This window comes from Penicillium canescens (genome assembly GCF_028828765.1).
Source record: "Penicillium canescens strain IBT 15451 chromosome Unknown utg000002l_segment0_segment0, whole genome shotgun sequence".
NCBI lineage: Eukaryota > Fungi > Ascomycota > Eurotiomycetes > Eurotiales > Aspergillaceae > Penicillium > Penicillium canescens.
Genome location: NW_026703964.1, coordinates 5,194,400 through 5,209,354, shown reverse-complemented (window position 1 = coordinate 5,209,354; position 14,955 = coordinate 5,194,400). Strand labels below are relative to the sequence as shown.

General features: G+C 48.0%; 7 protein-coding genes across 7 annotated transcripts; 4 read left to right on the top strand and 3 right to left on the bottom strand.

Annotated features, from left to right (window-relative positions):
- Positions 1–550: 550 nt before the first annotated feature.
- N7446_003213 (LYR motif-containing protein) lies at positions 551–946 on the top strand (the record flags this gene model as incomplete). The annotated part of the gene is made up of 1 exon (XM_058511962.1): positions 551–946. One exon carries the CDS (start codon positions 551–553, stop codon positions 944–946), a length of 396 nt encoding a protein of 131 aa, XP_058377498.1.
- A 669-nt stretch (positions 947–1,615) lies between these two features.
- N7446_003212 (putative PP-loop ATPase superfamily protein) lies at positions 1,616–2,860 on the bottom strand (the record flags this gene model as incomplete). Its single annotated transcript, XM_058511961.1, has 1 exon — positions 1,616–2,860. One exon carries the CDS (start codon positions 2,858–2,860, stop codon positions 1,616–1,618), a length of 1,245 nt encoding a protein of 414 aa, XP_058377497.1.
- A 544-nt stretch (positions 2,861–3,404) lies between these two features.
- N7446_003211 (uncharacterized protein) lies at positions 3,405–4,668 on the bottom strand (the record flags this gene model as incomplete). Its single annotated transcript, XM_058511960.1, has 2 exons — positions 3,405–4,476; positions 4,532–4,668. 2 exons carry the CDS (start codon positions 4,666–4,668, stop codon positions 3,405–3,407), a joined length of 1,209 nt encoding a protein of 402 aa, XP_058377496.1.
- Positions 4,669–6,548: 1,880 nt separating this feature from the next.
- N7446_003210 (uncharacterized protein) lies at positions 6,549–8,080 on the top strand. Its single transcript, XM_058511959.1, has 4 exons — positions 6,549–6,734; positions 6,786–7,059; positions 7,112–7,467; positions 7,524–8,080. The coding sequence occupies exons 1-4, from the start codon at positions 6,579–6,581 to the stop codon at positions 8,052–8,054; spliced, it is 1,317 nt and encodes a 438-aa protein (XP_058377495.1). The 5' UTR covers positions 6,549–6,578; the 3' UTR covers positions 8,055–8,080.
- A 336-nt stretch (positions 8,081–8,416) lies between these two features.
- N7446_003209 (Zn(II)2Cys6 transcription factor) lies at positions 8,417–9,824 on the top strand (the record flags this gene model as incomplete). Its single annotated transcript, XM_058511958.1, has 2 exons — positions 8,417–9,724; positions 9,777–9,824. The coding sequence occupies 2 exons, from the start codon at positions 8,417–8,419 to the stop codon at positions 9,822–9,824; spliced, it is 1,356 nt and encodes a 451-aa protein (XP_058377494.1).
- A 2,325-nt stretch (positions 9,825–12,149) lies between these two features.
- N7446_003208 (uncharacterized protein) lies at positions 12,150–12,638 on the top strand (the record flags this gene model as incomplete). The annotated part of the gene is made up of 2 exons (XM_058511957.1): positions 12,150–12,241; positions 12,296–12,638. The coding sequence occupies 2 exons, from the start codon at positions 12,150–12,152 to the stop codon at positions 12,636–12,638; spliced, it is 435 nt and encodes a 144-aa protein (XP_058377493.1).
- A 121-nt stretch (positions 12,639–12,759) lies between these two features.
- N7446_003207 (glycosyltransferase family 32 protein) lies at positions 12,760–13,988 on the bottom strand (the record flags this gene model as incomplete). The annotated part of the gene is made up of 2 exons (XM_058511956.1): positions 12,760–13,455; positions 13,560–13,988. 2 exons carry the CDS (start codon positions 13,986–13,988, stop codon positions 12,760–12,762), a joined length of 1,125 nt encoding a protein of 374 aa, XP_058377492.1.
- Positions 13,989–14,955: the final 967 nt, after the last annotated feature.

The window sequence follows — 14,955 nt, the reverse complement described above, 5'->3', positions numbered from 1 at the left end:
CGGGAATGTATCTTTAGATGTAATCTTCCGTTGAAGTAATCCATTTGGTTCTAGCTCATTCGTGTCCGATGTTCTGCTATCTCTAGTAGCCATACCCTAGGATAAGTAAGTAATTAGCTAGAGTGATCTATTCCATATATATCTATCTTCTGATATTTGACTCTCTTGTCAAAGTGAAGTATGGTACATATAGCCGTGCCAATCCCATACCTACTCGGATGGATAAATTCTAGGGCCTTAGAGAATAGAGAATCCATTGAACATGGCATTGTTATATGCAGTACAATTGAGGCCTTGATACAAAAGTAGCTGTAACTTACTCCGTATATACATGTGCAGCTCTTATAAAATCAACGCTAAACCTTTGTTGGCGACACTCCACATGGATCACGTGCCACAATCGATCTGCTCAATCTGATATCCAACCAAAGCCACCCTGCACATCCAACAAAGGAGCCAAATCAACCTCCAAACCAAGCCAAATAAAGCCAGCTCGACCCCTCAACCGCTCAACACCTCAAAACCAACCCCATCCGAAAAGCCACCCACAATGCCCCAACACATCCAAACACGAGCAACCTACCGCGCCCTCCTCCGCGAACTCCCAAAAAGATCCCTAAACACTCCCAGTCCAATCCACCAATCCCTGCGCAAAATCTTCCGCTCAGAGCCGAACGCCACTACAAAAACCACCACATCTACATCCACACCCGGATCCAGCGCGCTCCCCTTCTCCGCACCCGAAACACGCGAAGAATTAACTCTCCGTGTGCAAGAAGCCGAACAACTGGCTCAGTATGCCCGCGCTCAGCGCTCATACTGCGAATTGCTAGAGCGGTATAACCCTGGCATGAGCATGGATGAGGAGGAGAAGATTCGTCTTACGGCTAGACGGGTTGGCTTTGATTTGCCTCAGTTGCATACTGCTGAGGGTAAGACTGAGTAAGATTGGTTTACTCGAATTGGGCATGGGCTCTGTCATGATCCCTTCCTCCCGAGCTCTTTCTCTGAGTAAAGTCTCGGGATCTGGCTTCATGGCTTTGCCTATCTGGGACCGAATGGCTTGTACACAATCCAACCGGTCTCGGTATCGACGGACGGTGCTGCCATGGCATGTCACCTCCGGTTGCTGTATAGATAGATAACCTGGGATGCATTGCATTGGATGGATCCCATGAAAAGGGCGTTTTTTTGTTGATTATTATTGGGATTTGTATACTACAACCAGCGACTTCGTGAATAAACTACCCACTCAACTATGTATAATGTTCATATTTGAGAATCTCTCGAACTTGCTCTATGCTATGGATAAGCTCTAGCTTTGGTGCCTTGAGCTCTGTTCTAGCTTTGTAGGTTGCTTGTCGGGATGGGCCCGATATGTTGAGCTCCGTGATTCCAATCTTAGCCTGATACGCATGGGCTGCCGTGCGGTGCAATGGTACCGACTTAGGTACTGCCTTTCAACGTGACTGCACGGAGGTGCATGTGGTGGCGTGGCAGGTACGATGACCTAGGCGATATGGCTGTGGTGGGAATGCCCAGGATCCTGAGTCCGGTTTCTGTGGAGTATGACCACTTGGGCATCATAAATAGATGTGCTTCACTGGTCCACTGTTCAGGTAGCTCCAAGCTGAGCCCGCTCCATCTGCCTCATCAAAGTGGAACTGCCTTCTTCGTCCTCCATACTGACGCCAACTTCGATTGCCGTCTTGGGTCGGTTCCGGTTAAGGCCATCCAGGAGTGTGCAGGCTTTGCAGATCCGCTGACTGGAGATGTAGCCACAGCGCTCACAGTGTCCCATGGTCTGTCCCTTGATCTGCTTAGCGGGCTTAGCCGGGCGAGCCTTCTTCGATGCAGCAATTGGAAGCTTGATCTCAGTCTCGCGTGACTCGGCAGCGTCGTTCTCAGTGAGTTGTTTCTCCATAGCAGCCATTTCTCCACCACTAGACCGACCGTTTTGACTACCACAGCCGCCGGCAGATTCGTCCTCTGCTCCGCTCGAATGCTTTGATTTTCCAGAGCCTCGAACTTCCACCGGCACAAGCGCAGCCATGTCCTCGCCACTCTTGACAATATCAAGGATCGAACTAGGACGAATCTTCTCCAGGTCTTTGATCAGGGTGCGCGCACTACCGCGGAATGCCTCAGGCGAGTAGATACATTCAGTGCTAAAGTAATCGAGTTGCCGGTGATGAGCGTAGAGGACAATTTCCTTCTCATAGGCATACTTGAGAGGCTTGCTGCGCTTGATATCCGAGGCGTCGGAGTCGGTGACGATACTGGTTCCGCGCGATAGACGGGGAAGATCACCACGCAGCAGGTTCATCATGACAGTCTCAGCGACGTCGTCTGCATTGTGGCCGGTAACAACATGCTTGATACCCAACCGAGCAGCGCCTCGATCGAGAGCCTGTCGCCGGAACACACCGCAGTAGGTGCAGTTGCCCTTCTTGCCAACTTGTGCCACCACTTGATCCATTGTCCACCCGTAAAGTTCACCATATCCCACGATCTCGAGGGGCATCTCGTATTGGACTGCATTGCGCTTTACAGTTTCCAGGCTGTCATCGCGATAGCCGCGGATTCCCTCGTCGATGGAGAGCAGGCATAGGTCCAGGCCGTAATCATATCGCTCGTTCAGTGTTTTCAGTACTGCTGCCAGTACTGTGCTGTCTTTGCCCCCGCTGGCTCCGATCGCCACTCGCTCGCCGCGGAAGAAAAGTTTGGTGCCGGTGATAGTCTCGTGGACTTCTGTTTCGAATATCTGAATGAAACAGGCCCGGCAGAGTTTGTGTCTGTTCTTGGGCCGGATGATGACGGCTCGCGCCTCCTTGCAGTTGAAACACGCTGTAGGAGCCATGATGTTGTTGCGAGAAGGTGGCGGGCAACAAGAATTTCTTTTTCCCCCGCGATCAGTGAAGTGGTCCGTGCACGCATATCTAGATGTCCACTCGGAACTACGTGATTTTGAATAGCAGATTATATGAGTGAATGTTGTTGCAAATATTACTCTCATGCCTTAATTCTGTCGACACTAAAGTATTTGCTTCGATTTTGGCATCGGTCAGAAAACATGGTCGCACCTTTCGAAGATGTATATATAGTTCAAGGCTGATGAAAGTCGAATTGTGCATTTCATATGTCTCGATATTTTGATAACTTTAAGTTCAGAAGAAAGATCGGACATAAAATACACGCCGAGAAAACCGTGCTTAGAAAATCTCCAAGGGAGTAAGATACAAGAACGTACCTCGACGTGCATCAGTCCATCCAACTTTACGCCTTCACATTACTACCCAAATGAGCCATAGGCTTCCCTTTTCGACAAAACATTTTGGCATAAAAAGCAGGCCACTTATTCGTCTTAGCATGCTGCACAGCCATATGATGAATATGGTGTCTCCTCAAGTGCAAAGAATAAGGCAGAGACCGATCCGCAAACAACATAAGATCCTCCTTCTGACCCCCAACTTCTCCGCCACCTGAACAGTTTTCTCCTCAGAGAAAGCAAAAGAAGTCCCAATTATCTTGAACCGCCTCGCAATCTGATGAAGATTAGGCGAATGCCAATCCTCAGACGTCCAAGCAAGCTTCACATTCCAAGGAATCCGCCTCTCTTTCTTGAACGCATGCCACCATTCGTCAACAGATAACCTACCCTGCTCCCCGCTGACAGCATGAACACATCCACTCGTCCCAACCGCTACATGGACTAGCGCCCGATCAACCACCACATCCACGGGGACTTCATCGATAGTGGCTTCTTGACCTGGCTTCTCGCATCGAGATGAAAGTGTGATCCGTCGCCCTGGGTGGAGCATGTATGCCGCTGCAACGGCTGTGGAGGGTGTACCTTTCGAAGTTGCATAGCCGGGGTATGGATGCTTGTCGGCAGGGCCGATGACCGAGGGTCTGATGATGAGGACTTTGTCTAGCTTGCCGCGTTCTGATGCCTTTTGCAGGACGAGTCGCTCGGCTAGGTGCTTGGCGTAGGCGTATGGCCAGGGAAAATCATGGGTGTCGTATTCGTCTGACGAGCCAGTCTTTTCTACTGCGCGCCATGAGTCCAGTGCGCTTTGGTAATAGTCCTCGCTTTCGGTGCCGAGGGGGTATATATTTTCGTCGACTTGCACATCGGAAGAATTGCTTGTCTGCCATAGATGGGCGTTGGCGTATGCGGTTGAGAAAAAGACGAAGCGTTCGAGGTTGGGGAATTTTAGGGCATATTTTGTTAGGCACAGGCTGGGTGCCATGACGCTATATGCTAGTTCTCGGAGAGAGTTTTGTAGTTGGACTGAACATGCTGCGTGGATGACTATGTGCACTGTTCGTTTGAGCATCTGTAATGTTTCTTCTGGTAGATCCATAGTGGCTGTATCACCCAATTCACCGTCGAGAACAGTCAACAGTTGACTCTCGGTGAGGATCTTTGCAGTAGACGCTGGAAGCATGCTAGACCATTTTTCTTCTGCTTTGCTATTGACCTCAATTAGATATTTCCATCAAAAGAAAAAGGCCCAAGAGCACTCACGCATATCCACCTCGACATAGCACATACACTCGTTCGGGTGAGGATTGACTCAAGAGTCGCCAGAGAAGTGCGGTCCCAATGAATCCTGAGCCTCCCGTCACAAAGAGGACCTTGCCATCGTAGTAGTCCCATACCATGATGAAGAATATAAAGTACCTGTTTAAAGTTTCTTGGACAAAGAAAATACTAAAATATGCAGGTAGGAGGATATTTATCAAACCAAGCTCGTGCAGTTGAACCCTAGGTGGGTCCACCGACATATTATATAGTGTAGACGACCGTACGGTTTAACTATCCGTCCTTGATGTCAAAGAACTCGGCAGTGCAATCCCAAACCGGCTGCATGCAGACCTGCAGCTAGAGGGGCATTTTGTGCAACCATCACACCAAAGGCCATGGGTCAGCCAGCCACTCAGATGGGCAAACGAAGCATAGATATCCTGCGCTGCAGGATTGAGCCGAACAGCTCTAGCTTTTTTTTTCAAGCCTTGGTGGTTTATGACGCAGTCTCAGCATCCAGCCGCCACGGTTGTACATGTGCAACTATGCGCTATGATGGCCAGGAATGATGTCGCCCGATTTGACCTATCGAGTGATCTGCCCTCAAATCAACGGGACCGTCTTTGTTAAGAATAACGAGCTCACAAGAGAGAACCTACAATGCAAAACCTGGATGTGAAAAGAAATTGATCAAGCACACCGCTTTATGCAGCACTTTACCAGGTATCAACGGACGGAATTCAACCTCGACTCGTATCCATTCAGGTTTTTAGGGTGCATGATGTGCATTAGCCCACACTGGATCTTGAACACTATTTGTCAAGTCTGAAGCAAGATTTGCCGAACGGATCGCGATCACCACCTTTGGTTCCCAGATACAATGACCAAGGGTCGAGCCCGTGTTGATCAACGAATCCAAATGACGATTCCTGCATGTACGATGTCGACACTCCGATGCTCGACTGTTAAATCGTGCAAAGATAATATGTGTGGTGTCCCTTCCCTCTTGCGGTTCAAGTCATTTACTCCCAGTATACAACCTGATCACCAGGACATGTTCAAGCTTCCCACACACCCTTTGAAGCAATCAAGAACACAGTGAGATGTGTTAAGCATCGTGCTTGAGTGTTTTGCACTGATGCAGCGGCCCTTCCCGCCCCTTCGTTGCGCTTTGACCTCGTTCGTGAGTCGCTTCATCCCTGTTTCACCTGCGGTCTGATCGGCCAATCATTTTCGTTGGAGTCTTCCCTCAAAGATAACCTTTGTCCTTCGGCAAGCAATGAAATCGCTGTCGTCATTCTCGCCTTGACACTGGCTATCATTGCTCCTCCAAACTTTCTCAAATTATCTACTTCCCTAATCAGCAGTTTCCAGGGGGAATCGTCGGTAATCGGGGCTCAAGTCCCGTCAATCAAGTATACCTCGAGCGAGATTGAACACAGATCCTGATTGGAGATCGATACCTTGATATCTCGGATATTGTCTGATTGCACTGTCCAGTGCGTCTGAAAGGATCACCCGGTGAGAAGTTCAACTGCCATCATAACCGATGATGTTATAACCAATGCCGAAACAAAGTGGAATTCGTGCCTTACAGAAATTGATTTTTAGGGAATGACAGGATACAGCTAATTGGCTACAGGGCTACCGGCTGTAGTATCCTAATTCCCGTCAACCATGCTACCCCGGCCTTAGTGGGTAATTATGAGCGATAGAGACGTCTGTGCAAGGGCAAAAATATCGCCTAACATTCCAGAGGTGCCGCTGCCATGGCACGGAATTCCAATCGTGTAAGCCAAGACGACAGCAGAGGCAGAAGCCGATCACAGGTTGCGCATTCCAGAGAGAAGTTATGTGGAGAGGGCCATTAAAGTTGTGATAAACAAGCGAAAATTATGTACTTCTTGTCTGTTACGGCCTCATTTTCCTGAGTATTGTTGATATGCACTGCTAGATTGAGTTCATACAAGAACAGTTGTTCGTTTCCATTTTTTCTTCTATCCAATCGCTGATATCATTTAATTTATCTTTAATCTTTTCTTTCAACATGAAGCCAGGACCGCTGGATTTGGGTTATGCTCGTCCTCTCGAGTTTACCCTGTCGGTCATCGTGAAAACTAAGCCGAGTCCATTGGACTTTCAGTTCGCTGCGGATACACTTGTCTCACAATGGCCTGTGTTGAATTTGCGAATGGACCCATTGGTAAGAAGTGCTGCATATATAAGCAACAGAACCAAGGCTGACATGTATCAGAAAACAAAATTTCTGGAACCAAAAGATCCTGGTGATCTAACAGATGTCTGGGAAGGGCGAGAGATGCACCAAGACCTCGATGAGATCCTCTACGTATCCCCTGAGCCGGATTTCCCACAGATGATCGATACCGAGGCGCTGGATAAGGCATTGGATTTTGGTTACGGGATTTTGCAGGCATGGAAGCAGCGAGTCTTCTCCATCCGAACAGTCTTCTTGAACGACGCCAGCATAATAGGATTCAAGTTCCTGCACTCGCTCTGCGATGCGAATGGTGATTCATTCCGAACCAAACATGCAAAAATAAAGCTGATATGTGACTCCAGGTGCTTATGGGATTATTCAGGCTTACTGCACTCTACTCCGGGGCGAAAGAATCATGCATACCCTGCACGCTCGACCATCGCTGTCGCTCAAATCGGAAGTTCTGGAGAAGTGCGCTGAAATGATTGAATCGCATCAAATTGCAGACTTGCACCTGCATTCTGTGCATCGAACTTGGTCTGCTGGGATTGGTGCTTTGGGAAAACAGATTACAAGGAACATTTTCTGCCCTTCTGCCCGACGGGTTGGCAGGACCATGCTGGTACCGCGAGGCCAGATTCAAGGATGGGCAAAGGAAGCAGAGATGCAGAACTCCAAGGTTACCGATCACGATTTGTTGGTTGCTTTCATCTACAAGGTAAGCATACTCCCTACTCTTATTGACGGATGCCATTGAAACTCAACCATGTATAGGCGTCTCTACACCCACCTACTGCCCACAATTTTGGGCTGGTAGTCGACATTTCAGAGCAGCTCCAGACTGAAGCTAACCTTTATAACCCGTGGTATATGATGCCTCTGCCGGACCCAATGCCATCTAGCGAATATAGTACTCCGTCAATGACGCGCCTGGCAACACACATCCGACACACAATCGACGAGGCACAGCAGCCAGAATGTATAGGTGAGGTTGTAGAGCAACATCGACAGCTCAAGAAGAACCCCATGGTCCCCAAGACCTACGGTAGCCGAGCCGCGCAACCCCGGATCGCATCATGGAAAGGCCTGCCCCTTTTCGAGATCGACATCCAGGGAGAAACCCCGCTTTTTGTTCAGGGCAGTGTCGACTACTGTGGGATTTTGCGCGAGACCAAGTGCCACTTGGATGACTTGTTAGTGACGTGGAAAGGACAGGGTCGGGATGGAGGAGAGGGCGGGTATTGGATTCATGGGAGACTGCCCGAGGCTGTTTGGAAGAGTATGGCGGATACTTTGAACTGTTGACAGGTATTTTCTGTACACGACCGGAGCGTGTGAAGTAGTGAAGATATGAAGATATTTAATGAGAAGTTGTCGACAGTTTACTTCCCCGCAAACTCGCGCTTGAGCGTTTTAGTCAAGTCCACCCGAGAGTTTATCAGGACATCCCTTGGCTTTGATCTTTTGCTCCTGGCATCACTTCGAATGGGGTCTTCTAAGACCAACATTTACGTCTGGATAGTGTTTATCGCACACGCTGAGCTATATTGATCAAAGTAGGCATTTTTGTCTATACCCAGAAATGCGGGGACCTGATATCAATAGATCCATTTGAAGACGGACCACGTTGAAGAGAATCCTTGATTGAACAACTGAAATACTCTACAATGCCTTCTTCTGCACCCAAACGAGCCTGCGACCAATGCCACACTTTGAAAGAAAAGTGTCGTCGACTGAGCCCTGCAGCACCATGCGAAAGGTGTGACCGGCTAAATCACAACTGCCAAACCACACGGAATATCGCGAAGACAGGTCGAAAGCCTCGAATGGCAAGAAAACTATCATATAATCTTCCAGCCTCGAGCCTCAATGCCGATCCTCGTAGCCCGACAACCGTCTCCATGTTATCGCAGGACACTCCATATCCACATTTTTATTTCTCGCTCAATGATGGACTAGGCAATAACACAGCATTATTCCCCGACCTAGACCAGTGGGAAAGACATTTCGTGAACCTCATGAAAGACATTGTCGCACCATCCCCACTCGACAAATTCCTAATCGGACCAAGCTTCCATGAAACACACCATAGGTCCTTCGTCCAAAACTTGCTCCAACCGACACCTACCCTAAAGCATGCTACAGTAGCCTGTGCTGCAGTGTTATTAGGCGACAAATATGCCCAATATAACAAAGCCAGCGTTGAAATCGGCCACCGGCGAGCCGCATTAGCCGTGTCTGGACTTCGCGCTTTGCAAATATCTCAAGATCAGGACTTGATCACCGCGGTGAGAATTGGCATAGCGATGGTCACATTCGCTATGCATGTTGCACATGGACAGTCATTCCTTATATCCCGTTACACTCTTTCTCTAGTTAAGCCGATGTATCCGAGGCTTCTAACGATGGATTCGGGTACGATGGATTTCCTGATGTGTCTTGTTAGCACGGAGACGCTTGATTGTCTCCTGAAGTCGGAGATACCAACCATCAGAATTGGAGAAGACGACCGCAACAATGTTGTTGATCGCTATGTTGGGCTGAGTTCTGGTCTTTTTGCTCATCTATATGATATTTGTGAAGTGGCCAGTATCCTTCGACACACGGGTGGAAGAATGGATGTCGGAATCGCAAAGCAACTGGAGACCATCCAAGATTGTTTGGATCAGTGGCAACCTTCACCACCGCCTGACTTTCTTGAACAATTCAATCAAGATGAGGTCGTTCGGATGCTTGCACAGACTGAAGTGCTTCGCCTTGCCGCATTGCTCATCATTCATCGGCTAAAACATCCCTTTGGACAGTACGATGAGAGAGCACTGTTGCTCTCTAGAGCCATCACTGCTGAATTTGACATGGTGCTACAGGTCACGGGGAGGTCAATACCATGCACTGCACTTGCTTACATGGTAGCCAGTTTTGAGATCACAAGTGCTGAAGAACAGTCAGCTATTATTACCAAAAGTGAAGAAATGGTGACTTTTTCCCTACAGTCACAGCTCCGGGTTAAGAATATTATGTATTCAGTATGGAACGCGAGGAGCTTTGGAGACCAGATTCACTGGTTTGATCTAGGAGATTATATCGAGAAGGCAGAGACCAAGTGAAGGGTGGAACTTGAATTGAACAGCAACTTCATTTAGCGTACAGCGATATTACAATTCAGTTATACTTTCACAATCTTACGATTTGGTTCCCAGATAATAAATCCGACGGCCGTGAGTCCTGATGGGATAGGCGTGAAGGGCCACTGCCTTGGAGATCGCTTTCTAGACTGGTAGTGTAAAAGGCCTTAGTACAAATCGGCTGATAGTAATACTCGGTGGAAAGTGAAATACTTAAAAAGACAGAGTGAATATTCACAACTTACTCTATTAGTTCAGTCCTGCGAAAACCCGGACTACCGCGTGTCGGGAGCAGCTGAACGGTCCGTGGTTGTAATTGCGAATGGGTTATGCTTTTGGTTTGCACGGTATATGCGATAGTGAGCAGCTCTTATTTCTAGAGCAATAGAGTACGATAATTTTTGAAAGGCCGGGTTTTGGGGGGGAGGGTACTGTCTGCCGGTGAAGACTCAAATCAAGACAATCGGCTCTAAACCGAAAAGCCTCATCAAGCCGTGAAATATGTCACAGCTGACTGCATGCAACTGACTTCTACCTATTTACAGCTATGCAGGTTGCGATGCATATATGGATCAGTCTATTGCTGATCTACACCGCTGTATGTGCATACCTATCAATATTCATAGTACTCTGCATGCATACCCTAATTTGTGGTGCAGCTCGAGTCTGTTAGCCACCCCGAGGGATTGCCAGTCATTGTCACGACAGATCTGTGGTATTCTGTTCATGATTGATTATTGTAAAAGCCGGTGGCTTGCATAGTCTTCACTCGTCCTAAGTTGCAAAAAGGCAACCAAGGTGGCGCAAATAGTTGTGGATTCCAAGGGTTCTCTACGCACGCAAATGGCGGTATAGATGTCCACCAACGGAATTGCTAATTTGCTGCAGCTACGATAGATTTTGCACAATTGAATGAAATTGACCGGGTGGCCTCGTAATTAAAGCAGCAAGTTACTAAATTAAATGAGCATCCAGCCTCCATTAGACTCCAGTACTGTCCCCGACATATAGGAATCTCTGCTTTTTGAAGCTCAATCTCAAGATATGGAACAACCACAGCAATAAAACGTGTCTAGATCATGGTCTGAGATGATTTCGATACAGTCGATGTTCGTTAGGATCCAAAATTAACGCCATCGGTCCTTCGGCGCCCAGAGCTTGGTAGAATTCAGCTTCCTTATAGTAATGGGTTCTGATACCAAACACTCTGCAACCGAGAATAAGCTCATGGTTTTTTAACCTGTGGAAGGGCTACTCTTCGTAAAGTGAGGATCATTGACATGATCGGCGATTCTTGATGAAAATAGCCTGGTGAATTTTATCAGGCTGTCACTGAAACTCATTTAAGCGATGAAGGGCGTCAGAGGACAAGCTGTATTGTCCATCAACAATGAACTTGTAACAAGGGCTGTACCACCTGCCGATGCGAGCCAACTTTAAACCTGGAATTCAGCATAGTGGACGAAAGAACAGTCTCAAAATAACCAGGGCCGTCACATAGCAGAGCAAGCATCCAAGCGCACTTAGACCTAATCTACCATCAAGTTCAATCTTCAATCTTTTTGGCCCTCCATAGATAAAAAGTAGCAAGTGGATGACAAAGTACGTACCATGTACCAGATCATGGTCAGGGAGAAGGAAAATGCCGATATAGCCAAGCTTTGACAGCGGGGCAACCCAGCACACGACCTCCCAGCTTATGGTACCCTCATATATCCTCTCGTATAATGGAATCTCGTACGTGCAATACGGCTCTGATTTTTGTTGGCATCGAAAATGTCAGATTCAACCAATTCAACCAATTCAGCCACAAGCTTATTCAGAATTCTTCGCCTCCTAGAACAGACCGCATGTTAACAAAATTTTGTACACTATTGCGCTTCGGGTTTGATAACTCTTAACAATACTAATAGCAAGGCGAGGGATGCGGGAGAGCTATTCCCGGCTCGGAAATGCAGATGCCTGGGCCACATGCGTCGGCCGGGGTTTGCCTTGGGGTGGCTTTCACTGCCATGAATAACTAGTCCGCCACCTGCGCATTATCCAAATTGAGATGGCTTACGCGTCTCCCGATCGTATCGATACGGAGATATCTCAGTCCATGTTAAGCAATTGCAGTTACCACCCGCCACCAATGGCTCTAAGCTGGGATTGGGAGCTTCTTTACATCCGGCAACTGAAGAGTCTAGGTTAGTACTCAGCCACACCGGAGCATATAAGTTCAACAAGGTATCCAATTCAACCAAGCGCTCCGTTTCACTGCCAGACAGAACAAATGAATTGTCACCTTACACAGCACCTTTCTTTGACCATAAAGAACAATCTTGCCCAAGGCACCATCTTCCTGAGGAACCTAGTCTGCGCCCGGTATGATCATGAATCCGAGTGGTACTCCCGCTCTTTAACTTACGGTATTACCAGTGGCCAACCCTACGAGAAGGGCGGCACTCCCAGGCTCATCTCCCCAGAAGATGTCAATCAGATCTCAATTCCACATGGCCAAAGTGCCGTGGTATCGGTCTGCGGAAGTGCAGCATTTGGGCTAGGTATCGAGGGAATGATTGATCTCTACCATGATGAGAAGAGTTTGATAACGTCCCTGTACTGGAATGGACCTTGGGAACGGATTGGGAATCAGCTTCATCTGGTCGACGATGACCAAGAGCATTACCTCGTGGAAGTTTCTAACCCTCCTTATGAAGGTATACTGGGAGATCTCGCTGTTGAGGTCAGAGAAGTTTTTGTCAACAATCCGCTGCAATAACATTGATTGTGACTTGAAGTATTTGCGCCCATAGGAAACTATTTTTTTCAACCGACAGTGTAGCTGAATCGACGAATATATTACATATTAACTAGTTGTACTTACTGCCATTCTGTCTCTGTCATGATTCCTTGGCCACCTTCGGATTGCAGGAATCGAAATCAACCTTGCGAAGCACACGATCAAGCATAATCGTCAGTAGACGGTGAAATATGGACAATCCAGCAGCTAACCCAACCGCTCCAATGAAGAACCAAGACCATCTCCGTTTTCCGATCCACATGAGCACCTGTGCGTCTGTTCGATGCCAACTACCGCTCTCCATATCCGTGATGTACGGCGCTAACTCCGTTGCATTGATAACCCCTACTAGCGGCGAGGGTAGCGAAGGCTGCTCAAGCAAGTATTCCTTTATCACCAGAGTGAGGAACATGGGCCCAGCAGATATCATGATGGCACAGTAGGGTTGCCATCGAGCCCAGAGGTGAGTTATCGCATAAAAGATGGGTAGTTTGGCAATTGCCTTGGCATAAATTGGATGCCGGGCGGAGGTTATCATGAAGTCGTTGGTTACACCGGTCGGCACTGTTGATTTAAACAAGGCGTAGTGTGTCGATGTGTTGAGTCCAATTTCGTGAAGGGGGAAGCTCTGATTGCACCAGGTGTCCATGTCGAGGTAGACACCACCAAAATGATACAGAACGAAATAGCGTAAAGCGTCTGCACGCTGGATTGGAAAGGCGTAGGCATCCCAGGTATCCATGAACCAGGGATATTCGATGGAGAGGAAGTCTCGAGCCGACTCATCGGTCCATAGCTTAAAAATCCGTCAGTTAGGTTCAAAAGTAGCCAGTTCCTTCGATACGAAGCTAAACTTTCGCAGGTCGATGGGACTTCTTATAATGCACGGATAAGAATTACCTTGTATTCAAAGTCTGAATAGGCCTCTATGCAGCTCTGCTGCGACTCGATCCACTTGTTTGGAATCGTCTCGGTGGCGGCGGTTTGGTGCAGTATTCGCGGTATCTGGCCTGATGAGGTCATTTGATGCCGAGCATCTGGCCTATACGGGGCGGGCAGTGCTACTCGAGACCCGAAGAGCTCTTCATTTCTGCGTAGCAAACTGATGAGCGGCGCGAAGGACTGGAGTAACAGCCCGACGACCATCAGGTCTATTAGAAGGAAAACCACTGTAGCCTTTCTCAGCCGTGGTATTAGTCGGCAATTCGGTCGCGGGCATTTTGGTAACCCAGACCCCCATCGAAGATTCTCTTCATCGTACGTTTTGTCGTTGGTGGCGTTAAAAGCTCCGAAATCCCAGTGGTGGAGACTTCGCCAGAAGCTCATCATTCCGGTTGGTAGTGCATTTGCATACCCTAGGGACTCAGGTGCTATCTTGCGGAATCTTCCATTGACTTTATAGAGTCCGGCAGATAAGATAAGTTTCAGCTAGTAGACGTGAAAGCTCGCGTGATTTGGTGTCTGGAGGCGTAGAAGTCAAACTCAGAATTTGAGCACTTTTATGTAGGATAGGAATAAGATAATTTGTGAAAGACCCGTTTCCCCTAGTTTATTTGCACAGCCTGAGCTTTGCTTGATCTGGACAGACATTGGCTGGCAAAACACCCGCGGTTTCCGATTCGGAAGGTTGCTCTGATCCGGTGACAAGTTCATGTCACCCCAGCACTCTGAGTGGGCGCCACTTCTCTGCTGACCACATCCGGCCACTTTTGCCCTTTTTTCCCTAGGAACCAAACCGTTCCAGAATTATCATGTAAACGAAAACGAGGCGAGTGTTTTTTTAGCCATTTGACCGAAGTATTCATGCTAATGTAAGTGTAATAACAATGTTACTATGTCTAACTCCTATGAGACGTCGTCATTAAAATACCCCAAAATCGTTTACTCAGCCTCCACCCAGGCTTTGGTTGACGGTCTAGACTTTTCCCAGACAGGAAGTGTAGGAAAAGGTGCATGTCGAGGCGTTTTGTACTCTTTGTAGATTGGTGTAAGATTTCACATTCTTACCTTTTCCTGTTTCCCCTAGCAACAACGAGATGCTGCGGAAAGCGGCGACCACTTTCCATCGTAGTGTCTGCCGCAGCATCTTCAATTTCGGGCAGCCCACTATGACATGAACCACTGTTCCTGTGCACTGCACTCACACTTGTCTTCTTGAAAGCGAAATCGCGTTTGATAGCTACCAGTGGCCTGTTCGCAGTTGGGTCAGTAGGTAGGATCGACTCCTTGGAAGCGTTCCATGAAGTCGCCTTGTGTATCTAGAAGGCAGGGTGACATCTATCCGGCGAAGATGGTC